The 25,453-nt window shown below is 42.5% G+C and overlaps 4 protein-coding genes across 12 annotated transcripts in view; 3 read left to right on the top strand and 1 right to left on the bottom strand.

Annotated features, from left to right (window-relative positions):
- si:ch211-285f17.1 (sickle tail protein) overlaps positions 1 to 7,870 on the top strand; it is a 78,719-nt gene extending 70,849 nt beyond the window's left edge. For 6 of the 9 annotated variants that reach the window (XM_034560278.1, XM_034560280.1, XM_034560279.1 and 3 more), the window contains 7 exons: positions 46 to 332; positions 1,085 to 1,240; positions 1,554 to 1,676; positions 2,971 to 3,048; positions 3,146 to 4,795; positions 5,344 to 5,475; positions 6,585 to 7,870. In XM_034560278.1, coding sequence (XP_034416169.1) covers positions 46 to 332; positions 1,085 to 1,240; positions 1,554 to 1,676; positions 2,971 to 3,048; positions 3,146 to 4,795; positions 5,344 to 5,475; positions 6,585 to 7,121 — 2,963 coding nt within the window. In that variant the 3' untranslated portion in view covers positions 7,122 to 7,870. Of the gene's footprint in view, positions 1 to 45; positions 333 to 1,084; positions 1,241 to 1,553; positions 1,677 to 2,967; positions 3,049 to 3,145; positions 4,796 to 5,343; positions 5,476 to 6,584 lie in introns of all 9 variants that reach the window. The other 3 variants (XM_034560286.1, XM_034560281.1, XM_034560282.1) reach the window with 3 other exon arrangements.
- A 3,171-nt stretch (positions 7,871 to 11,041) lies between these two features.
- LOC117749899 (uracil nucleotide/cysteinyl leukotriene receptor) lies at positions 11,042 to 11,862 on the top strand. Its single transcript, XM_034560719.1, is given in 4 exon segments — positions 11,042 to 11,306; positions 11,309 to 11,436; positions 11,438 to 11,618; positions 11,621 to 11,862. Coding segments are annotated over 4 exon segments (816 nt in total).
- Positions 11,863 to 12,283: 421 nt separating this feature from the next.
- On the top strand, positions 12,284 to 21,975 carry nphp3 (nephronophthisis 3). Its single transcript, XM_034560265.1, has 28 exons — positions 12,284 to 12,331; positions 12,822 to 13,197; positions 13,314 to 13,439; positions 13,524 to 13,674; positions 13,783 to 13,935; positions 14,199 to 14,332; positions 14,621 to 14,781; positions 14,898 to 15,054; positions 15,295 to 15,369; positions 15,500 to 15,673; positions 15,777 to 15,880; positions 16,243 to 16,357; positions 16,463 to 16,606; positions 16,715 to 16,812; positions 16,953 to 17,055; positions 17,192 to 17,274; positions 17,576 to 17,714; positions 17,931 to 18,095; positions 18,183 to 18,277; positions 18,357 to 18,479; positions 18,564 to 18,753; positions 18,907 to 19,148; positions 19,314 to 19,389; positions 19,484 to 19,611; positions 19,808 to 20,048; positions 20,181 to 20,306; positions 20,438 to 20,553; positions 20,660 to 21,975. The coding sequence occupies exons 2-28, from the start codon at positions 12,874 to 12,876 to the stop codon at positions 20,826 to 20,828; spliced, it is 3,912 nt and encodes a 1,303-aa protein (XP_034416156.1). The 5' UTR covers positions 12,284 to 12,331; positions 12,822 to 12,873; the 3' UTR covers positions 20,829 to 21,975.
- Positions 21,292 to 25,451, bottom strand: uba5 (ubiquitin-like modifier activating enzyme 5). Its single transcript, XM_034560274.1, has 12 exons — positions 25,125 to 25,451; positions 24,928 to 24,973; positions 24,437 to 24,526; positions 24,212 to 24,321; positions 24,029 to 24,115; positions 23,852 to 23,936; positions 23,630 to 23,734; positions 23,383 to 23,510; positions 23,160 to 23,295; positions 22,925 to 23,003; positions 22,698 to 22,804; positions 21,292 to 22,471 (listed from the first exon to the last, which is right to left on the bottom strand). The coding sequence occupies exons 1-12, from the start codon at positions 25,286 to 25,288 to the stop codon at positions 22,394 to 22,396; spliced, it is 1,215 nt and encodes a 404-aa protein (XP_034416165.1). The 5' UTR covers positions 25,289 to 25,451; the 3' UTR covers positions 21,292 to 22,393.
- Positions 25,452 to 25,453: the final 2 nt, after the last annotated feature.

The raw sequence follows: 25,453 nt of genomic DNA on the forward strand, positions 1-25,453 counted from the left end.
TGTCACCTTAAATAAGTTCATCTCTGTTATTTTGTATGACTGAAGAGCCTCAGCCCGAGCCTCACTTTGACAAACCAGGCAAGAAGGGGCCTGAGAAACTCCCAAAGCCTGTGATGGAGAAACCGGCCAAACCTGCACTGGAGAGACCCTCCAAGACTGCCATTAAGCCAGCCCCGGCTGACAGCTCTACGAAGCAGGGGTCTGAAAAGTCCAGCAAGTCGCCGCCACCACCTCCTCCAAGGAAGACTTACTCCAGCTCCAGCTCAGGCATGACCACCACGCGCTCCGGCGAAGTGGTCTTCACCAGCAGGAAAGAGTCCGTCTCGCCTCAGGTCAGTCTGATGGGTGGTTGTCTGTTTATTTTTTTACTCTTTGTTTTTTTTGTGTGTGTTTAAAGGTGCTGTATTTAACGTTCTAACTATTTGCTATGTTAAGATATAGTAGAGTAATTTCTACCTGAGCAGAACATTAAGTTGCTCTCCCTGTATTTTGGTAAACAAGATTTTCCGTGCTTTATTGACATAGTCGGGCCGGCCGCGTGCACTTTTAGTGCATGTAAGTGCATGTGAGTGTTCCCCACTGGCTAGCTCATGGCTGACACTCTGCACTGCTCTCATACGCCGGGTACAGCTGACAGCGTAAGTGAAAGTGTAGCACCCAGCTTCCACTTCCCCCTCAGGTAAACACTGGCAGCTCTGGCAGCACTTCCGCCAATATTTGCACTGTTAGTGCTCTCAGCACCGTTACCCACGAGCCATTGAGAGGCAATCGGAATGATCCCGATCTCGGATCTTGCACCTTTGTACATACTTAATGACGGTTTGTGAAAAATACAATGCAATTTGATAATTTACTTTAAATGACAGTCAAACCGTTTGTGAAGTGTGGTAGTTTTGTTTTCTTGCTGAGAGTTAAGTACGATGAGCAAATTGATGCCACATTACCACTAAGTATGGAGCAAGAGCTAAGAGGTGATTAGTTTATCTTAGCATAGGATGAAGACTGGAGGAATGGGGGAAACGACTAGCTTGGCTGGTTAGAAAAGTAAAGACTTAATAAATGACCTTCTCATGAATTCTAACAGGAGGGTGAAGAGGACACTCCACCACCAAGTCCCCAACCTAAGCCCAACAAGGTTCCGCAAGAGACCAAGCCAAAGCCAGCCACCCCTCCACCCGTCACTCCTCCTGATACCAGAGAAGAGGAGGACGAAGGGGAGAAGATCATGGCAGAGCTCCAGGTTAGATGCATATGTGCACTCACACACATACATAATGCCCTCAACATGAACAAAACAATCAAAAGGTGTAAAGTCCTCTGGCTTTGGTTGATTTCTGCATTGCTGGAGTGGGTCTATCTCTTCTTCCCCTGGTGGCTGTTTTTCTCAGAAGTGGCAAAGGATGAGCACTCACAGCGGCCAAAAGAGTTAATTCCTTGATTTTGTCACCTGTCGGGTTCTACAGCTGTGACAAAAGAAAAGCGAAGATACTCAGACTTCCTCCCGCCACAAAATCCTTGTTCCCATTTCCCCTTCACCTTTCTCCACTCTTCAGGTTTTCCAGAAGTGCACGGTTAAGGATGTAGGGGTGAAAAATGTGCTAGAACCAACCTCTCGAATTGAACCGCAAATCAGAGAACTAAGACCGGGGGCCTTATTACCCCTCAAAGAGAAAAAGGTAAATTATACATCGCCGCGCAGCTACCGACCTAACTGCCTGCCTCTGCCCACTGTCTGATGCAATCGATGGCTGTGTCTTAACCCTTCTACGACTCCCGCACCCTTGCTTTGGCTCGAGAGAAACCTGTAACAACTGCCTCCAAAAAACTCCTTTTCCTTTTCACCTCAGTTTCCTTCCCCCTTTTCATTCAGCTGGATATCTCAGCTTAAATATATTTCAGGATTAAGTCTGCATAAAATGAAGCCTCTGAAAAGACGCTGTGTCTTTTGTGCGCCTGGACCAGACAATGATGTGTTTTGCCATTGATATAATTATCTCTTGTCAATAAAAATACCTCGGCACTGTATTCTACAGGCAATTACATCGTCTTGTGTCTTTCTTTAATTGCATGTCTTCATACAAAATCAACGGAACAAATATTTCTTAAATGATTGACAATTAAGAGAACAAAGTAGTTCAAACTCACTTTGCAGACACAACCTGTTTTTGCAGACTTGGTTCACTCGAGGTCAGTCTGGCCACTATGCATGCTGCTCTCCACCACTTGTACTTTTCTGAGGGATTACTTTTCTGTTTCTCTTTGTCTTTGCACAACTTGACTTCAGTTTGCTTTCCCAGCTTTACACCTATATAACCAGCACAACCCTGTTCACATTAGGTTCAACAATATGCACATTTAATAAGCTGTTGTCGATTGATGTGAGAACAAGGACGGATATGTTCAAGCGCAACAAAATGTACTAGTTCACAGACAAATTAAAACATTTGATCAAATAAAAGTATCAGTTTAGAAGTATATGAGTAGATGGTACCTTACTAGTTACTGTAAATAATGAAATGTAAAGAATAGACTTGTTCTATAATATAGACAGGAAACAGGATGTATATAGGTTTGGAGGAAACATGTACAAAAATCAAACTTAATTGCAGTATTATTTACAGTGGAAGGACAACAAAAAAGGAGACAGGGTTTAGCCATCAAAATAAGCTGATTTGGCTGTTAGTATTGGCTTGTAATAGTAGCTTTTTAAACTTTAATTTTCCCAGCATGCATTTTGATGTATGGCATTTAGTATCAGAACAGCATATAAACTCGATGTCATACAGTATGAGTATCAGTTTACATACTGTATGTGTATTGCTGTTGCCTTGTAGAAGGTAACTGTCCAATGCAGTGTTGACACTGTGGATGCTACTGCAATACTACTGTATGTGAATTCATACTAATCCCACAGCAACCAGACACACCAGTTGCACAGTAATATTATTCCCTCACACACTGTCCTAGCAGAGCTCTGAGCCCACTCGAGATGATAAAGATCCAGACACAGATGAAAATGGGAATACTACTGTCCGACAGAGCCAAGGGGTATGTATGACTTTCTATTATTCACATTATATTAATATATAGTTCATGTATGTTCTATATTTAAGAGATTTTAATAAGCTACCTCTTCATTTCTCAGGTCATATACTATGTGACTGGTCAGATTCCCAAAGAGCATCCACCCCCGTCAGGAACAGAGGAAACCCCTGAACACAGAGAGCCCTCCCAGTCTCCAACACAGGTGTCAAATGTCAATGTTAACGACAATTCTCCAAGCCAGCAGCAGCAGCCACAGTCTCCACCACCCAAATCACCCACACCTTTAACACCTCCACCTATATCCCCTAAGCCTGTGGGACTGAAAGGATTCAAACTTCCGAGGACGCAAGTTAAACGCTCTGAATCCTTGAAGACCAGTGCAGAAATGCAGAAGGGAAAAATCCTCAACAAAATTAACACTGAAAAGAAAAGTAAAGTCATCCTGGAAAGTGTTTCTTCTAGTAAAAATATAATAACTAAGCCTGCGGCAACCACAACAACCAGTACCGTAAGAGAGGCACCTAAGATTTCTGTTGCTCCACCAAAAAAAGCTCCACGTGAGGACAGCCATCCACCAAAATCTCAATCTCATCGTGAGGAGTGTAATGAGGAGGCTAGTCTTAGTCCAGACTTGCCTGGAGAAGAGGCCCCTCCACCCCCTGACAACATAGCATTTATGATTACGAACACCAAAGTTCAGGCCCTTTCCTGTGGCGAGTACCAGGATTTGGTCAATGCCAAGAAAGGAAGTGTCCAGACTGTTACTGTAGGTAATGCCACTTACCGAGGGAGAACCACAGCAGAACCCTTTGCGCCAGAGGATAACGGCTTCAACAAGAAGCCTGTCATCATCATTTTCGACGAGCCCATGGACATCCGTTCAGCGTACAAGCGCCTGTCCACCATCTTTGAAGGTGAGGAGGAACTGGACAGGATGCTTGCAGCAGAGTGCATCGAGGAGGAGGATGAGGAGTCGGACACTGAGAGGAGTGGCGGGCTGCAGGTTAAAGGGACCGAGGTGGTTGATGGCAAAAACGTCCTCGCTTCAATGGTCACCGCCGACCACATTAGCTTATCGTCCTCATCTTCATCATCAATCTCTGAGCTCACAGACAGCGGAGGGAATTTAGACTCAAATAGTGAGGCGAAGCAGGATGTTAAAAAGAAGTTCAAATTTAAGTTCCCTAAGAAACAGCTGGCGGCACTGAGCCAGGCGATTCGCATGGGCACCAAGTCAGGAAAGAAGACTTTACAGGTGGTCGTGTATGAAGATGAGGAGGAATCCGACGGTACTCTCAAGCAGCACAAAGAAGCAAAGAGATTTGAGATCACGCGCTCAAAATCCTTAGCTGACGCTCCCAAGGCAACAGGCTCAATCGCGCTGAAGAGGCAGAACTCCGACTCCCTCCACAGGACGGACGAGATCCGGAAGAACACGTACAAGACACTGGACAGCCTGGAGCAGACCATCAAGCAGCTCGAGACCACCATCAGTGAGATGGGACCACACTCCCCCGGGGAGCCAGTCTGCACAGGGGAAGCTGAAGCAGAGTATGGGAAAAGCTCCGAAGTAGTGGGGCTGAAGAGGTCTTCCTCTCTCCCGACCTCCAGGTCAGGTCCTAAGGTACCCAGCAAAAATCCATTGCTGAAGAAGACTAAACCTCAACTCCTTCCTCGCCCTGTAGTCATCCCTACTACCACCACCAGCACCACCACCACTGTCCCCAGTGCCCCCACCACCGTACAACAGGTCTCTCTCTAGCTCTTGTCGCTCCGGGAGGCTTTGGGTCCTACTTTTTCAGTTTACATCCTACCTTCACTCCAACCCTAACCACTGAAATTACAAAATCATTAATCCACTCCACAGGTGCTTGGAAATGTTGGAAATGCCCCCCGTGGCTTTCTCTCTCTCTCTATCTCTCTCTCTCTCTCTCTCTCTCTCTCTGTGAAATCCTGGTGACGTGATTGGGGGTGGCATTTTGATGGGTTCCTTGCGACCGTGTTTCCCCTTCAGTTCACTGCTGAACCTCTGAGGTTTTCAGCAAGTGGCACATTTATAATCAAAAACACTCTCATGATGATTAAGCTCTGATATCTTCTTGATTCTTGACTGCATGTACGACTGTGTATTGACTTAAAGGTGTTTGGTCCCACTGGGTGCATGATCTTTCACTGGTGTTAATCGTTGAGGTGTTTACCTGTCAGTGCCTTGATCTTTCATACTTCCTTTATGGTGTGTGTTTTTTTCTTTCTTTTGTTTTATTTCTTGTTTTGTTTTTCGTTTGGATCCCCTTGCAGAACACCAGTGTCGCTTCCCCTACTAGTCGGATGCCCGTCCCTTTGTCTGCGAAGTCCAGGCAGTCGCCGGGTACTACTGACAAAGCAGGAAAACAGCAAAAACTGCAGGACGCTCAGAGGCAGTTCCGACAGGTAGTTTTACTGTAGGGCCTTACCAGAGACTAGAGGAATCAAACATGTTAGGGATCAAAAACATGAGACATGTGTTATTAGAAGAAAAAAAGACTATCAATGCTGTGAGATTTCAAGTGTTTAAACAAAAAAAAAGGATATATAATATAGTCACCGTGGTGACGACTGTGGATCTGTTAATGTTTCTCTCGAGTCTGCTCTGACAAGAAGGCATGTTTGACTTTAGACTGTTACCCCATAACATCACTGTACTGTATGCTTTTGCATGCCCACACTGCTCATGGTTTTCACTGTGTTGGTGACGAAAAACTCAAAAAAAAAAAAAAAAAAAAAAGGAAGAATGACAAAGAAAACCGGAATCCTACCCTGTCATCATCTGAGTTGTCATCACATCTCCCGTTCCCATCACAGCTGAGTTCCTAAACAGTGTTGCCAAATCCCAGGATGCTTGTGGCTATGTTAAAATACAAACCTAACTGACCTTTTCGGCTATGCTCCTCCCTTCTCACAATGCACTTATGCTCAATCCAACATTACTGCACAGCTTCTTAACCTCACGGTGATATATTTCCTTACCCTCAAGACCAGGCCACGACTCACCATCTTGCACCGTCAGTCTCAGTGGAATACCAGCCCACATCTCCCCTGTCTTCACACTCTTCAAACTCCTAAGCCTGTTATCAATTTCTTTCCAGCCTTCCTCTGCATCTTTGCCTTGTAAATTTACAGCCCCCCCACCACCACCACCACCCCCCTCCCACCAACAGCCCCTTTACGAGGCCTAACTCTAACACGGGCAGTCTGTAGAGACGACCCTCCTGTCTGCCATCGCACGGTCTAACCTTTGTAGTGTTGTGTTTCTTGGTAACATGTCTTTCAGTCCAATGTGTCTCACTCTTCATTTAACCTAGTAAAAACAGACCTGTTTATGTTTTGGTGTGCATAGTAGTGTCTCAGTGATATTAATGTTTGTGCAGTCGTAGTGCGTTTCTATGTGTGTATAACTTGTAGTTGTTGTTTTTTTAACATCGTCTTGCCTTTTTATATGTATTATTTGATCAGATTTCTTTTTTGACAACCAGTATCTGTTTTGGCATCTCTGTTTGCAGGCTAACGGAAGTGCTAAAAGAGTGGGAGGGGATCATAAAACTACTTCCCCTACTATACCCACCTCTAAAATCCCTGCTTTTTATCCTAGCTCTACTAAAGGCAGCTCCCAGTCTGCGCAAAACCCAGATGCAACTAATCCCATTAACCCTTCCTCTTCCTCCTCCTCCACCTCTGTAATAAAATCCAACATCCTGCCCTCTCCCGTTCCTCGTTCCGGTTCCCAACCTTCCTCCCACATCCCCTCCTTGTCTAACGGATCCCTCAAACTCCCCACACCCTCACAGCACACAGGTAAAGCTCTCTCGTTTCCCTCGCAGACTCAGAATGGTCGAGTGCACTCCTCCTCTTCCTTCTCCTCCTCCTCCTCCTCCTCCTCCTCCTCCTCCCCCTCCCCTCTGTCGCCCACTCCTTTGGGCCCAGGTGGAAAGAGCATCCGCACCATACACACCCCCAGCTTCACCAGCTACAGATCCCACAACGGCAGCAGCGGCAAATCCTGCATCCCGACAGCCACAGCAGCAAAGGACACTACTTAGCCCCATTATGGCCCCTCTTTACCGCATAGCAGGTAGAGCTGGTCATGTTTCATTTTGTATCGTTTTGGTTTTGCCCTTTTTTTTCCTTCTGTTTCTGTAAAAATATTAAGTGATGCACTCCCCCACTTCATGTTTTATTTGACACTGGCATTCTCACACCAATGCTTCTATCTGCTTTGAGTTGCAATTTCCATTGTTTAAAAAAAAAGTACTTTGATTCGGATTCTTTCTTGGATGTGTACCACGTGTTCTGTCAAAATATTTTATAATGGAACTAAAAAATATTTAGTTTGACCACTTTGTAGTTGAAGGTGGAAGGCTCTCGTGGTGTTAAAAATCTATTTTTCTTGCTGTAGCTATGAATAGGGAACATAGAGTTGATGTACAATCACGAAGTACCATGTAAAAAATGTGTTTTTATTTTTCAAACCAGAGATTGAATAACCATAGTATATTTAATCTTCTATATTTCTTATGTTGTCAGACATTCAACACAGCCCTTGTAAATGCCTTTTATGAGTGTATACATAATGTATACAGACATGTCCAAGTTAAACTCATTATTAACTTCAGTTTTCTAAGAGTATTTTCTCATTTTTCATCCATATGAACTGCCAATTTACTTTACAGATATGTAAAACTGGTATCATGAATAATACAAGTTCATTTTAAAGTAATTTTAGTGTGCCTATTTGCCAAAGTTGTTGTACAATGACTCACTTCAGGCCTGACCCAGTCACAAGATTTAGGGGATCGTACATGCACTCTCTTGGTGTGGTGGCTGAAGTGTTGACCTCAGTGTTAGTGCTGGTGGTCTTGGTTTGTTAAGTTAACATGTATTGTTGTCTAAATGTAAACTGTACTAAAACAAAGTGAATCAGTTCTACCACATGTACATAGATGCTTCTACTAAGAAAATACGTAGTTTTGTTAACATACCAAAGTTTATTTGTATGCATGCCTTTCAAATATTTTAGGAGAGTGGTGTAAAAAAAGAATTATGTTTGCACAAATAGATTTTGTAAATATCTGGTTTTCTCTCATTTTTGTAAAGCTTTAAATCATACTATTAAGGAGCAATGTGGTCAAGACAAAAACTGTGTTGGAGTAGCAAAAATAAAGACGTGCATGCTTGTAATGCATTGAGCTTCAATGTCTTTATTTTTGTCAGTTTTGTTTCTGGCTTTCTGTCTGAAATCCTGCTTGTGTGTGCGTGTGTGTGTGTGTGTGTTCTTGTACTTCTATCCCAGTGGGGACTTTTACCTGAGTGCAAAGAGACCCATGGAGTCCCACCGGCAGACCCCTCCCACGAGCTTCAAAACAGTGTCTAGACACGCCCCAGAGGAAGTCACCATGAAAGACATTTTCAAGACAGAAATCTGTGACTATGTATTCAATCAAACTTTTATTTCAGACTCAAGGTCCAGATAGTACGAAGTATGTATGAATGCGCCCCTAGAATTTACAGAGTACTGCAGTCCTCATGAGGTCAGTTGTGGTCTGGAAGTGTGCATCGCTGTTTGTTCACTCTCTTCCTTCTATTGGTCAAAAGTAGTTAGGATTAGGGGTCTTTTTCAAAATTATTTTTTTTTTTTAAATGAAATTGAAATGTTCCATGAAAAATGCTTATTTCAAAATGTAGCATGAATAAATTGCTACATTTGTAAAAAAATTAATTGATAGACAAATCAATACATAATATTGATATAGTTGCTATTAATATTTAATGTGTTTATACTAATGTATTAATAATATTTATCTCATCATTGATATTAATAATAATAACAGCAATAATAATGATTTATCTAAAAGTCCATTTTTGAAGGGAAAAAAATTGTTAAGTAAAGTCACATTGAATGGACTTGAATTGAGAAATAGATGGATAGATCAATATCCTATTTCCAAATTCTTCAAATGGAGCATTTCAGCTTTTGTTCTGTTTTTGTTGTGTTAATTTTCATGCTAAACATATTATGTCTATTTTTGTGTTTTAATGCAGTGGCCACATTCTTTTTGGAAACTTTAAAGTCAATAAAGTCACATTGAACTGAATTGAATTGAACTGAATTAAATTTAATTGTGAGCGAAATAGATGGATGAATATTCTATTTAAAAATTCTCTGATTACAGCATTTCAGTTTTGTTATCGTTAAAAGAGCTGAGATGCTCAATAGGACACAGAATATGTGTTGGGAGGTCAACCAGATCATATCCCCAAACTGGTAAAACTGCGTGTGTGTGTGTGTGTGTGTGTGTGTGTGTGTGTGTGTGTGTGTGTGTGTGTGTGTGTGTGTGTGTGTGTGTGTGTGTGTGTGTGTGTGTGTGTGTGTGTGTGTGTGTGTGTGTGTGTGCGCACACATGTTAACGTGGCGATGCATAACATTTCTAAATTTGTATTTTTCAGCGGAAGGAAGGGTTAATGGGATTCAGGTGTTAGTTTCAAGGATAAGTTTCTTGCAAAGAATCGTGGATCTTTCTCACCCTGAACGGCTGTGATGTTTTGGTTTGTGAAATCAATAGAGCTTAAAAACTACAAACACACACTTCCATTCTTAGTTATACATTGTTAGTAGAACAGTCTTTGGTTAATAATTAAATATCAGAGCACCGTCAGTTCCGCTGCATTCTTTTGTTGTTGTGCTTTTGTATTAAATTGCTCCGACACAAGACGACTGCTAATGGCTGTTAGTTTTCTGTGTTCAGGGAGCCGATTCAAATAGCAAGTTTGAACAATAGTTCAGTGTGTCTGGATGGATTTAGAGATGATGCTGATGTAATGGGAGTTGTAATACCTCCACAGTGTAACAGAAAGTTCCCACAATGCTTTAAAATGTGGTGGTGATGGTGGGAGGAGTATTGATAGCCAGCAGGAAACAAAGGTTTGAAAGGAGTGAGAGATTTATGTCTGTTGTAATTCCTTGTATAGCGATGGCCACACAAACACACAAACACACACACACACATATGCACATACACACGCATGCACGCACACACACACACACACAAAAACGGGTGAAAATATAGTGTCTTTTTACACTATACTCTTAAAGAAAGGTGACAGATGAAGGTGATGATGGTTTCAAATTACGATAAAGCCACCAACCTGTGTGTGTGTATGTGTAAAGTTATACCAAAAAAAACACAACAGAGCCATTCTCTAGTTCTCATTTCCGCTTCACCTGACCTCACTGCTAGTCAATAGATAAAGGACGTCTGAATTCTTCTGCATTATTGTATCTCTACAATTAAAAGGTAAGAATATGATATCAATAATATTAATGACAGAGGTGGTGCTGAACTACAAATCATGTTAAAGTTGTAGTTTTTAGCAGACCTGAAACATTTCAATTTGTTATATTAACTGCCAATTTGTTATATCAACTGCCACAGAGCAATTGTACCAAAATGGTGTTTCTTCTTTTTAATAACATTTTGAAACCATTAACTTAGATCACATCACTGTAAATTAAAGTGAACTCCAACTACCAGATATTGTTTGCCCATAAAAGAAAGAAAGAAGACTTTTAAGGTTGTTTCTCATTGTTTTTGTTTAAATACATTTATGTCACAAAAAATAGTTTATTACATCCTCATTGTAACTTGGAGTCATGATTTGTGTTGCATGAGTCTAGAAATGTTTTTAAAATGTTCAACTTTTTGATAAACACTTTTTATTTTATCACTTTAAAGTTGTTGTTTTTTGTGTCAGGGGTTAGCTGAATAAAAATATTGCAAAAACTGGTTTCACTTTGACCTTCCAAAGATAGTTCCTAGACATGAAAATCATATTTTTGTCACACACATCTTGCATTCTTAGTTTTGTTATGATATCACAATGTAAGATTTAGTGAATCAAGGCTATCATCATAACAAGTTATGTGTGTCTATGCTGCAACAGGCTGATCCTCTCCACAACAACAATGAACATGTCAGAGGAGGAGATGCAGTGCTTCTGTGGCAGTGACTCCCACCGAGAGAACATTCTATATTCTACATTTTACATCCTGATTTTCACCATGGCTGAGCCTGGGAATGCCTCGGCGCTGTGGGCCTTCTTTCACCAAGAACGCACGTCTCCATTTAAGGTCTTCCTGAGGCACCTATCTGTAGCAGATATGTCCTACGTTCTCATTTTACCCATGCGTATAGTTTACCACCTGTCCAACGGCCACTGGTCTTTCAGACATATCAACTAGCAGGCTTCCTCTTTTACCTTAACATGTACTGCAGCCTTTACTTAATACATTTCATCGGCCTGGACAAATTCCTGGCTGTGGTTTTACTCATAACATCCCTGTCAGTAAGGAAGGCTATCTATGTATGCAAAGATTGTTGTTGGCATACTTTGTGTGACAGTTATTGTGTCTATGAGTCCTATACTTTTCTCTAAAAAGAATGTGACCAACAACTCAATCTGCAACAAGCTGTACTTACATAAAAATAAATCTCCCATGGCTTTAGCTTCCACTAGTGTGACATTGGTTGTTCCCCTCACCACATCGCGGTTTGCTACATACTGATTCTGCTGAAACTAAGGGCCATGAAGCACCAGGAGGACTGGCCAGTGAAGGACAAAGCTATATGAATAATCATCCTCTTTGTGATGAACTTCCTTTTTGCATTTGTGCCCTACCATGTGAACAGGGTAATCTACATTGACAGCCACAGTCGCGGTATGACTGTGGTGAGCAGGGAGACACTGGGTAGAACCAATCGGATCACATCTGCACACTCTGTGTGAGTGGTATACTGAATAAATTATCACCGACCACGTCACCTTGTCAGCAACTAGTTCAAGACATAATGGTTATTTAGTCGGTTATTTATAGTAACATTGCCACACTTTATTTTTTAAGTAGATAACATATTTGTATGCAGTAAAACTCACATCTAGCCCCAAGTTACTTAATACAAATCCAAACCCTTACACAATAGTTCTGCAGGACAATTCATTGCCCATGACAGATTTGACTTCAATAAGTATATTATGACTTAATAAATGTATAACTACAATTTGCAAAACACTATTGATACTACGGCTACAGCCTACTCGTGGTCGTAATACAGTACCTGCCAGGTGGGCTCTGTACAGTTACTGTACTTAAAGTACTTTTTACCCAATTTACTTTTATCCAATTTGACTCTTGCGAGCACCCGTATTATGACTTGTTACCAAGGCAGCCAGGAAGAAGCTGTGAAGGGAGCGGACTGTGAGTGTTTGTTTAACGAAGTTCCATATGTTTTCACCAGGAGATGGTATTATAGTCAATATTCTGTGGAAGCTAAATATGTAGAGACATTATTGTCTTATTGTATTAGTCTTTAAACAAAGGCAGCGTTGGGCAGCTATTTCGTTAGCTAACGCTAACTAACCAAGTAACGCTAACTTAACTACTTTATGAACTCTGCCCAAAGCTTGTTCATTAGCGTTACAGCGGTCTTTATTGGCAGATAGGAATAACTCATTGGCTAAACTATTAAGGTAAAGTAACGGTAACTGCAAACAAAGCACCGTTTAGCTGCGTGAGGCGCTCCTCTAAAAATATCGCCCGTGCATGATCCGTTAGTTTCGTGGCTGTAACTGTCGCATTAACGTAACGTGCTTTGCTGCGTTGCGTTTGTGATACAGCACAATCCTATTCCACGAAAACATTCAGCATGTCGTCCCTATTCATGCCTTTCCTGTCTGTCATCGCACAGGAGCCGCTATGGGCATCCGAAAAGGCTGAGCACTTTGGTACAGGCTGCCACCATGGGCACCGCATCCTCTTTGGTCAGTCCAGGAGAGGTGATCGAGGATGGATATGGGGGTGAAGGAGGGGAAGCCTGTGAGATCCCAGTGGAGGTCAAGCCCAAAGCCCGACTCCTGCGCAGTTCCTTTCGCAGGGGACCCCGGGTGATTGGGGCCAGTTTCAAATCCACAGGTTCTGTGGATCTGGAGTACGCTGCTGAGTATGAAAGACTGCGTAAAGAGTATGAAATCTTCCGTGTCAGCAAGAATAACGAGATCTCGTCCATGCAAAAGAAGGAGGCCAAGCTGGATGAGGAAAACAAGAGGCTGAGAGCTGAGCTACAGGTGAAATGAATTAACAGGAGACTACGTAGATTCAGATACAGGTTTGTCAAAGCACACGCTTAAAGTTATAGTTTTAACATTTCTCACTATGATGTTCATTGTCAATGTGACAACAGGCTCTGCAGAAGACCTACCAGAAGATCCTTAGAGAAAAAGAGAGTGCGCTTGAGGCAAAGTATCAAGCAATGGAGAGAGCTGCCACCTTTGAACATGATAGAGACAAAGTGAAACGACAGTTCAAGGTAAACCAAACCACATGTTACTGAGGAACACTCTTTCCAGTAATCATGATTGTGACACTAACCAATTGGCTGAATCACCACTAGATTTTCCGGGAGACAAAAGAAAAAGAAATTCAGGATCTCCTGCGGGCCAAGAGGGACTTGGAGGCCAAACTGCAACAGTTGCAGGCTCAGGGCATCCAGGTCTATGACCTAAATGATTCGGACTCAGATGACAACCAAACCACGGTTACTGGTAAGACCCAGAAATACACAATGTTGGGACCTTTTCTTGTTTCTCTGTTTTTTTAGGATAAGAATGTCTTCCAACGCCTTGTTTTATTTATTCACTTTATGTCTTTAGCTGCAGGGACACAGTGCGAGTACTGGTCTGGGGGTGTGCTGGGAAGTGAGCCCTCTATGGGGAGCATGATGCAGTTGCAACAGACCTTTCGAGGACCAGAGTTTGCCCACAGTTTGATAGATGTGGAGGGACCCTTTGCAAATGTGAGCAGAGGTAAGTAAACTTCAAAAGTCTGTAGAAAGAAGGGAGGCATTATGACGTGGGCAACACAGAGTTAACCAAACATCTTTACTCCACAGCCCAAGTGGCTAGTAGGACGCTGGACAACTAATAAAAAAACTTTAAAAAATTGACCCCCGACATACGTTACCTATTTATTCTAACTTTTTAATGAGTGTATATTTACATTTACATTCGGATAGCTTTAGAAGTATGCATTCACTTATCTCCTAACTTTTCTTGTATGCTTATGTCAGATGACTGGGATGCTGCAGTGGCCAGTCTGCTTCAGGTCTCCCCTCATGTTCCCCAGGCCTTGTGGAGTAACACAGTGCGCTGCTACCTTATCTTCACCCAGGAGACCAAAGCTGAGCTGGATGTCTTTATTAAGGTTGGTTAAATGGGCACTGTGGAAAAACAATGGATATTCGGTTTTCATGGGATTATTGTATTATTGTTGATTAGTACATTGATTAGTACATTGTGGCACTACTATGTTTTTCATTAATAGTGCCGTTTCTTGGACACAGGAACAGGCTTCAGGAAATTACTTTGGTCAATTCAAGACTAGTCTGAATGACAGGCGCTTTAAAACAACCGTGTGAGTAAACATGGTAGAGGCCTGACGTTAATCATTCACTGGAAAATATGTTCCTTGTGTTTCGTGTTTTCATTTCAGAAACATTCACCTGTGTTGCGGAGAATGTGCGAAGCTCTCGGCCATTTCTACCTGAATGTCTGCTTCCCAGAGGAGAATGCTGCCTCCTACGCTGTGGAGCGCAGGCAGGAGATTGAAAGGAGCTCTGTGTGTGTGCTTCTTGTCAAATCTACTGTCACTAGGTACAGTAAGTCCTATACCTGTCCTCACTAGGATATCACCATGTAGTTAAGATTGTACTTGTATTATATGGTTTATTTTTAAGAAAATGTCTCACAATATTCATGCATGTGTGTAGCTCCGTGGTGGAGGATTGTGATGAGGCTTTCGTGAAGAATCCAGATGGCCATCCACTGGTGCTCTACCTCAGGACTGAAGAAGATCACAATTTGACTGGACCCACAAGACAACTGCTAGAAAGAGTCAATGCAGCAGACAAGGCTGCTAAAGTCAAGGTGTGTGTGTGTGCCATATATTAAATAATCAACAATGATACAGGAGAGAAGTAGATATTTCACAAAGTATACAAGGTTAGTGTTCTATAAGTGCATTCTATTAATAGTATGACATTTATAGTCTCAAGAAATAAAGCAGAAGTTGTGTGTTCATTGCTTTTTATAGTTGACAGTCTGTATTTTCCTGGTTGCTAGATGCCACAAAGTGCTTGTTCTTATTTGATTTGAACATTAACCCAGGTGGTGGATCATAGTGGTTCTGCAGAGGAGGGGGCTGAACTCATTTATTTACAAGTGGAGAAAGTCATCAAACAGGTACAGCCCATCAGCAACATCAGTCTTTATATCGATCCAACTGCAGGTGTTGGGTGTGCATGGGGGATTTATGTTCATTCCTCCCGTCCGTGACAGCTTTTGAACTTCTACTTCTCCTCTCACCATGTAGGAGTTGCTGGGACTTGAAGGAGCAGATGTTGATTCTATGGACTCTGGGATAGAGGAGGGGCGTGAGGAGGACTCTGGAGATGTGCTGTGGGACCTGCATGATGAGCAGGAACAGATTGAGTCCTACCAGCAGGCCTGTAGCTGCAGCACCACCTCCCAGTTAGGCTTTCAGAAGGTAGCGCACACATTCCCCAATGTTTAGCACTCTTAATCTTGTCTTCCAGTCTAAGCTGTCTTTATTCACTGTAAGTCTGTGTTGTGCCTGTTGTCCTTCCCAGTATATAGATCGTTTAAATGACATGATAGCTGCTCCACCTCCCACCCCTCCTCTGCTGGTGTCTGGTGGTCCAGGCTCAGGAAAGTCTCTCCTGCTCTCCAAATGGTGAGCATTTTTTCTTTCAGTTTAGTGTGTGTAATTCCCCCTATAGACACGTCTTTGGACACCAAACTAGTGGGTGTCCATTGCAATTTAAAGTTGTTTGCATGCTTTTGAGGTATGTTGAGCAGTTCTCCACTTTTAGGCCTGTTTTGGTCATGTTCCGCTCCTCTTCTTTCAATATACTAGCTTTATTGAAAAATAATTCTAACATTATGTTTATCTTTCAGTCTTTTCTGTAAGAATGTCACAAGATCCACTATTTGAAAGGTGTTTTCTGAAGAAGAAAAAAAAGACATTAAATAATATGGTGTCAGCTCTTTTTAATGGTGTGATGTGTCTAATATGTGTTCTTTAATCCTTTTCAGGATCGAGCAGCAGCAAAAGCAGTCCCCCAACACCTTGTTCCTTTATCATTTTGTTGGCCGCCCACTTTCCACAAGCTCAGAGCCGGTTCTCATTATCAAACGCCTCACTGTCAAAGTAAGGGGTCTCTCTCAGTGGCTCTTCAAAAGGCTAACTTCCAGTGAAGACACTCAGTCTTGCTCACTAATGGTGGGAATGTGTTTTCTGTCTGTTGTCATGTAGCTGCTGCAGCACTTCTGGTCCATTTCGGGCTTGTCGATGGAGCCCAGTAAGATCTTAGAGGAATTTCCCCGCTGGCTTGAAAGACTGTCCGCACGCCATCAAGGAAACATCATCATTATCATCGACTCCATTGACCAAATACAGGTACACTCCAGATTAGACGTTTAGTATTTTGTCTCGGTCACCTTGACAACAATGATCTTTCTTCCAGAATAGCTCTTTTAACCGGGCTGTCTTTCTACTGTTTTTCAGCAAGCAGAAAGACACATGAAGTGGCTAATTGACCCTCTCCCTGTCAATGTCCGAGTGGTGGTGTCTGTCAAAGTTGAGACTTGTCCTCAAGCTTGGAGGTGAAACCCAAAGTTTGATTTCTAAATATCCCAGTATATTTACTGTACATGTGTTGTATTGCTATTTCTTTATTTTCCATGCAGTGGTATATATTTTCTGTAGTATTGCCATTTGTAATTCAGTGGCCATGCCTGATTAGGTTATGGCCCACACTCCACTTAGACCCACTGAGTCCCAGGGAGGTGAGGAGCATTGTCAATGCAGAGTGCCAGAGCATGGACCTCAAATTGACCAAGGACCAGGTCAGTTATCATACCACCATCCCTCTTTTTAAAAACGTTGAAAGGATTTGAAAGTGTGGAAAGACATTTGGAATTGTTAGCAGCGATATGTTTTTATGAGGGAATGCCACACTTAAATGTTGTATCTTTGTTCCAGGAGAAGAAGCTAGAGAGGCATTGTCGCTCTGCATCGACGTGCAATGCATTGTATGTCACACTACTGGCAAGAATGATCATCAGGTTAGTCACCTCTGGTTTCATGTATTGACCACCACAGAAGAATTATGATACAAAATGAGTTAGTGCTCACTTAACTTTGTGTTTCATTGCAATGATACAAAATATTTATATAATGGGTGGGTTTTCTGTGACTCGCTTCAGAGAACTTTGGTTGAGTAAATTCATTCCGTAATGGGCCTTAAACATGCATTATGTGGGTAAAACATGGTCCTTCCTTCCTGGGTTGGTTGTGGATGTCTGTGAATGTGGGGTCTTTCAATTTTGTTAATAGGCAAAATGGCCATGTTTTGTCACTGCTCAGCAGTATATCAGGTTGGTCACTGGAGAAGAGTCTGGAGGAGTGTCTACAGTGTCAGGACACCATGTCACTCTACCGCCTGGCTCTCAAGATGACTCTGAACTCCCTCAACACAGACAGAGAGCAACACATCATGAGAGAGGTGACCTATGTCCAGACCAAATAACAATACAGAGTTCTTTCATACTTGCTGGTTGTAATGTCACTTGGCCACCTTGTTATAGTGTGTTCTCATGATACCGGTCACATTTACTTTTAGTCCGTTTTTTGCTGTAATTTCTCTCTTGTTGACTCTGGCACAAGTTTCTTTCTCTATGTTGCAAAATAATATGTGCTTGTTGTTTTTGTCGCTCTTTAGATACTGTGCCTTGTATGTGCCAGCCATAATGGAGTGAGTGAATCAGAGGTGCTAGACCTTTTCCCAGAACTGGAGTTGCCTGTCCTGTCCACTCTGCTTTACCGCCTGAACAGACTCTGCATTGTAACCCTCCGTTGTGGCCTCATCAGGTTTCAACACCTGCAGGTAACCGGAGTATAGTGGGAGCCAGTAGCATATTTAGCACAAAGTCATTCAAAATGAAAAATGCATAAACAACTGTTTGTCTTTCAGGCTTGGGAAGCTGTACGGTCGGAGTTCCTGGGTGGAGGAAGTAGCTTGGCTGCTTACAGAGAGAAACTCATCCAGTACTTCAGCCAACAACTCAGGTAGAGTCGTCATCTTCTCCTCATGCGACACAACCTGCCTTGCTCTGTCAGTACAACTCGTGCCATTGTGTATGTGTAGCCAGGACCGTGTTACGTGGCGTGTCGCAGATGAGCTGCCCTGGCTGCTCCAACAACAGGAGGATAGGACGAAATTACAGCTTAGCCTCCTGAACCTGTTTGTTTCCCAAAACCTCTACAAGAGGTAAAAAGCATCAACACACACGCAAGCTGATATAGGACATTTATTTCGGTATGGTCTGGACGGTATGTGTTGTCTTTTTTTTAGGGGGCATTTCTCTGAGCTGCTGGCCTATTGGCAATATGTGGGCAAAGACAAAAGCTCCATGGCCACTGAGTACTTTGACTCCCTGAAACACTATGAGAAGAGTTGTGAGAGCGAAGACAGCATGACCAAGCTGGCAAACCTGTACGAGACCTTGGGGCGCTTCCTCAAAGACCTGGGCCTCCCTAGCCAGGTAGCATACCAGCTTACGAAATCAAATGTTAAATGTTCACTTTTCATTCTTTTTCTGCCATATACACTATTTTCTTGTTACAAGGCAGCCTAAATAGGTGTCTTTATATTTACCTTATTTCACGTATGTCTTTCATTCTTTCTGTTTTTGTAGGCAGTAGCACCTTTACAAAGGTCCCTTGAGATTAGGGAGACAGCCTTGGACCCGGACCATCCCAGCGTAGCTCGCTCCCTGCACCAGCTTGCTGGGGTTTATGTTCAGTGGAAGAAGTATGGCAACGCTGAGCAGCTGTACAAGCAGGCCCTGGAGATAAGTGAGAATGCCTACGGAGCTGAGCATGCCAGCGTCGCACGAGAGCTGGAGTCACTCGCCATGCTCTATCAGAAACAAAACAAGTAAATGGTTCTCTCTTGTTGTTGAAATGGATGATGTTATTTACGATTGTTGTTATGTAGTATGGCTCATTGGCAATGTGTGCGAGACAGGAATCCCACCTATAGTGATGATCTCCTAACTGAGACCCTCGTTTAATGGCTTACACCGGGCATTCTTACAATCAGGTATGAACAAGCAGAGAGACTCAGGAAAAGGTCAGTGAAGATCCGTCAGAAGACCGCTCGCCAGAAAGGTCATATGGTAAGCATGTTTCACAGGTACCCACATGATTCTCTGTATGCACTTATACATCTTTCATGATGTACATGCCTCTTGTCGATTCCTCCTTTTTCAGTACGGCTTCACTTTGTTGAGACGGAGAGCCCTACAGCTGGAAGAGCTGACCCTGGGAAAAGAATCGGCAGACTCTGCCAAGACGCTTAATGAACTAGGTGTCCTGTACTACCTCCAAAACAACCTGGAGTAAGGCATGCATGTTACAGCCGGAATGCACAGACAAAGACACTCTACTGCATTGAGGACAGACATTGTGTAATTGTGTCTCCCTCTGCTTAATTCTTGTTTAGTTTATGGGGTTTCTTTAGTCTTTTTTGTGTGTCCACAAACATCCGATACTTCTGAAATAGATAACTAAAATGCCACTCTTTGCCCTCACCAGTGCAGCCAAGATATTCTTGAGCCGCTCTCTGGAGATGCGACAGCGTGTCCTCGGCCCAGATCACCCAGACTGTGCTCAGTCCCTCAACAACCTGGCTGCACTGCACACAGAGAGGAGAGAGTATGAGGTGGCTGAGGACATGTATGAGCGGGCGCTAGGCATCCGCAAGACGGCCTTGTCCCCGGACCACCCCTCACTGGCATACACACTCAAACACCTGGCCATGCTCTATAAACGCAGAGTGAGACACATGTGCATGTCGACAATGAAACTTTAGTGTTCTGTCTGTTGAACAGCTCGTTCTGTGCTTGTCGTGGGCTAAGAATCTGATTTCTAAGATGTGTGTGTGTGTGTGTGTGCGTGTGTTGTACAGGGGAAGCTGGAAAAGGCCATGCCACTGTACGAGCTGTCTCTGGAAATTAGGGAAAAAAGTTTTGGGCCAAAACACCCCAGTGTGGCCACGGCGCTGGTCAACCTGGCTGTGATCTACTGCCAACTAGTGAGAATGTTCATATTATACTTCATTCAGACTTTTCCCACATATTCCCGACTTGCATGTTTCTGAGGAATTATTCGCACATTTTTTGTATAGAGCAAAGCTGACTGTAGATTTTCTTTTGTCTTTGGCAGAAGAAGCACATTGAAGCCCTGCCCCTTTATGAACGAGCCCTGAAAGTGTATGAGGACAGTTTGGGGCGCTCACACCCACGAGTCGGAGAGACCCTCAAAAACTTGGCTGTGCTGAGGTACAGCGGTTGAGGCTGCATTCAACATTCGGCTAATCGGAAGTCTAATCGTGAATGTTGAATTCCGTTTAAAATATTGTTTAACTCTTATTCCGTTTGCAACTAGCTACGAAGAGGGGGACTTCGAGAAGGCAGCAGAGCTTTACAAACGTGCAATGGAGATAAAGGAGGCCGAGCCATCGTTGGTGTGCGGTAACGCTCCGTCCCGCCACTCCTCCAGTGGGGACACATTCAGCCTGAGGGGACCTGCTCCCCTCCCACAGGCCCAGAGGTGACTCTGTTCAGACACTCATTGCCACAGAACAATACAGGCTGTTGACATGTCTAACTACCATAGAATAACTAAAACATCAGGTGGGAACCATTCTGGTCATCACACTGCGATTATCGTCTAGATGAAGGTTTTAGGGTTTGGTCAAAGAGACTGTAACTGCTAGTATAATTATGAGGTCTGTTTTACGAATTTGTGAAACCTGTGTTTTTACCACGAGTATTTAAAAAAAATATTTCTTACATAATCATGTGTGTAGAGATCTTCAGTTATATCACTACTTCTTATTGAACTCAAGTTTACATGTATCACTGATTCAGACACGTTCCTATTTACATGACGCACTGTGTATATCAGCAAATTAGCCATGAGGGTTTGGCATTTCATAAGCCATAAAACAGAATTAATAACCAGACACATTCTGTGCTTTCCAATGTACAGCAGATAATACTCTATGCACTTTTTCGAAACTTTATTTTTTGTGAACTAGGGTTACAGGTATGAAGAAAACACAATTATTCTTACATTTGATTTTAAAGGAATACCTCTAAAAATTGTTCTCGAGCTTCTTTTAAGGAGATAAAATACGAGCTATGAAATATTTCCACAACTCAGTCCGATTGTGCCGTTATGTCTTACCAAAACTGTTAAGAACCTCACACAGATTTGTTGCCAAGTTTACATTCCTGATGTTGTGAAAATGTAACGGGCATATTGTGTCAAATATGTATAGATACCATTTATGTTTACATTGCATAATGTTTACCTACTAGTATAGAGTACATAATCCAAAAAGAGGAAATGTAGAACCAAAGACCGAGACCATGTCTGAGAAGACATTACCTCCGGATAAGATTTCATGCTGTTAAATGTCTCTGTATTTACTCATTGACAAAAAGGATTTTAAGGGATTTGCCAAAACCAAGATAGTGCCATAAGTACAATTGAGTAATGTTTTGTTGTTTGACTGAATGCACATGAATCCCAAAGGGATACATTAACACATTAATGCAAGTGTTTTAATAAATGTGTGTATCAATGTAACACTTATTATGTAAAAGTTACACAGGACAACCACAAAAATCACATCCAATATATCAAGAAGATTGTATTCCATCTAATAAATACTTTATTGAAACAACTTAAACATGTTTTAAATGGTTGCAGCAGATTTTTTTTTATTTTCTTTAAAGCTGAGTGGATGACACGTACATTAAAAAGGTAGGCAGAAAACCCATTCACTAATCAAAACCGTAGAAAATACACATTGTGGCAATGTTAATGCACTAACAGTGATATTATCCTCGGTTTATTTACATTTCATTAGAGACTTTACCAACTCCAAGTGATAAACACCTTCCTAGTATGTCAACATGTTCTAAATTTGACTGGACTGGTTTTGCTTTTTTATTTTCTGTGTTGCATGAAATGTCATCAGCATCACTTTTCATGCATTTCTGTTCTTTAGCCGTTAGATGAGTTCATTCTGTAATTGTAATTTTTTATGAGGATGCTTGATATCAAAGAAGCCGATGGTGTCTCATCTGAATAGCATCTTTAGATTGTTGCCTACATCTTTCTCATCTGAGCCATCAAGTCTTCTAGACTCTGCTCAGTCTCCCCCACCGTCTCCCCACTTTCTGTATCCTGGTCCAAACAAGAGAAAACAATATTGTCCAAATTTAGTTGAGGTCATTAGTCACAGTGAATATTTAACTGACTTTACTATTCATGTTTAAAAAATTAAAAAAACTATGATGCTGCATTTGTCAGAAAAAAAGGTCAGCAATAATCTCACATATTTTAAACGAATGAGCTCAAACATGTCAGACTATAGTTCAGCCCTTCACAGCTTGTTCAACCAAATACTAACCTCAACTGGAATGGTGTAAGCCACTGTAATGCCTTCTGGGAGGTCAGGCACAGCGCCCGAAGCAGCCTGTAATTCTGCATCAGTCACTTCTGATACGAGTTCAATACCTGCACGGTACAATTGTGAGTGTTAATACACATAAGACAATACACTATATTGTACAAAGACAAGCTAACTGCCACAGATTTGACACTGTTGCCTTGAATAGTTGTTTGTTGCACGCTCACCCCACTGATTGTCCTCGTGTACGACCTCTTCCTCCTCTTCCTGCACAGCCTCGACCTTCGGGCGCTCTGCTTCTTTCTTCTGAAGGGAAGTATTCATACAGAGAGACACGGTTAGCTTTCCCAACTGGTGCAGCGCGGTATTGCAGCACGGAGTCTGTATTGCAATTTAAAAAAGGGCTTTTTGTCGGCAGATAATACATCGCAATACTGGAAAACAATCATCGAGCACACGCACCTTGTACTCTTCCTGTTGTCTCCTGCAGTAGCGGTCACTACACTGGGTGTTGGGTTTCATGGCCATGGTGGGGAAGAAGTCCTGCATGGCGTTGTAGCCGAGATAATAACTGACAGTTCCAAACTTCAACAGAAACCTGGAAGACAACGATATTTAACGTCACCTTTACAGACACTCCTTCCACCTTTAGGTTCCCTGCTGCTCATAAATAATGACATCTTACTTGAGGACATTTTGCACCAGGAGGCCTGCGACCACGCCCATTGTTGTTGGTAAGCTGGCAGCACACACGCCGTCCCTTTTTAGGGTCTTCTCATCTATGTTAGCGGCCACCACCAGAGGAGGAGCACACTAATGAGGGATATGACACTGTATTACAAAGTAACTATTTCAATTGTTTATTTTCAAAAGATAAAGATAAGCACAAGTGTGTTTAAAAGTAAAGAAAAGGCGGTTGTGTGTGGACGTACAGCAAAGCACGCCGTCTCTCCAGGAATGATGAGCTGGATGTGTCCCGATACAGCGTTCTCACTGACGCCAGACTCCATCCAGATCTGACCGAGTTCATTACAGGCCTGTGACAAACATGATGAGATAAATACAATCTGGAAGGGCAACATGTCCAAAGCACAGTGTATAACATGTAATCGCAGCTTTGCTGGGGTTTTTTTGTGTGACGGTGCAACACTTACAGTATTGATGGCCATTCTGGCCTCATAGTTGTCCACACAGCTCAGGATCAAATCCACCGGCTTCCCTTCCTCCAGCCCTCCATAACTGAGAAGATAGAGTAACCTGTGGTGAAGGCGTGTACCACTGGAGGAGAGAGCATAGTCGAACTAGAAAACTGGAGAGCAGGAAATGCTCACCTGATGCGCTCCATAAAATGTGTAAAATTATCCATTGTGGTGATATTGTAGTTGTGGCTCTCAAATGACACGTCTGGGTTGATGTTCCTGTTGGGTGAATTGAGCGACACGTAAGCAAAAAGAAACTTAACTTCTCTATTTTTTTGGGGGGGGGGGATTAGATTACTTGAAACAATACTATACCTGAGAGTGTGTTCCGCAGCCTCCACTTTACTGAGGCCGGCCTGGTGAGGCTGGAAGAACAGCCGGTTCATGTTGGCCAGCTCTACTTTATCGTAGTCAAAGAGGAGCAACTGCGATGGTGCAAGCAGATGAGATTGGGGGTAAGCACAGGCAGGCACACAATCTGGTGACCAGGGCGAAGAGGTAAAAGGCAGTGTAGAGGAAATAAGAAAAAGGTTGTTTTACCTTACCAATGCCACATCTAGTGAGCATTTCAGCTGTCACACTGCCAACTCCCCCAACGCCGACCACAGCCACTGTGAATGTCCGGATTTTCTGTCAAGATGATTATTCTCAATGATAAATGAATCCTTTAATTAGGGGAGCACTGTTCGCTGTCCTCTGACATCAGATATAAAAAACATTGATATGTGTAATTTTTTATCAAGCATTTGGGAGATTCATATTTAAAAATTAAAGCACAGGTCACGTGGTCTTTCAAAACACTTAACCTTAAGGATACCCATGTGAAAGTTTGTATTCATCAATTTTTCAACGTGATAAAATCAGCTGGCATGTTTTGGAAATTGGTATGGACTTCAAGAACAAAGGTCTTTTCTTCCATTGATGTTCGCATTTCCTTCTTAAGACTATTATGATCATTTCAGTTCGGAATACAGCAGCAAGAACTAACTCAAGTACTGCAGTGAATAAAGAACAATACTTAAATATCATACCTCATAATCCTTCACGATGCCCATTCTCTTTAAAGCCATGAGACGACTGCAATGACAACACAGCTGGGGTTAGCTCGTGGTCTCTGAGGTACCACCATATGGGATGAGTGAGTCATAAGGCGTAGCCCCTCAGCACTCAGATTAGCCCAGAAAAATGATGTCAAAGGACAAAATCATAACCTTTAAAAAAAAGTCACCTGTATGGGTTGGAATCCACAACCTCGGAACTCATTTGGTCAATCTTCGGTCTGTGGTGTTCCTGGCTTTGAGCCTCCTCCATGGCACACTGCTTCTGCTTACATTTGATCAATTCATTCTCCAGCTCTCTCACGCGCAGCTTCAGTTCCTCGACTGTCGCCATCAGCAAAACAAATGTATCGAAACAACGTGAACGAAATAAAGGTGATATTACGAGAAACGATAGTGAAAATGAACAAACTAGACGGCTAGATCGGTCCGGAAAGTACACGTCTTCGGAACTCAAATCAGCTGTCAGAGTGTGTGCTCCAGCGTATAACGTCCGTGT

Source organism: Cyclopterus lumpus, chromosome 20, assembly GCF_009769545.1.
Source record: "Cyclopterus lumpus isolate fCycLum1 chromosome 20, fCycLum1.pri, whole genome shotgun sequence".
Lineage (NCBI taxonomy): Eukaryota > Metazoa > Chordata > Actinopteri > Perciformes > Cyclopteridae > Cyclopterus > Cyclopterus lumpus.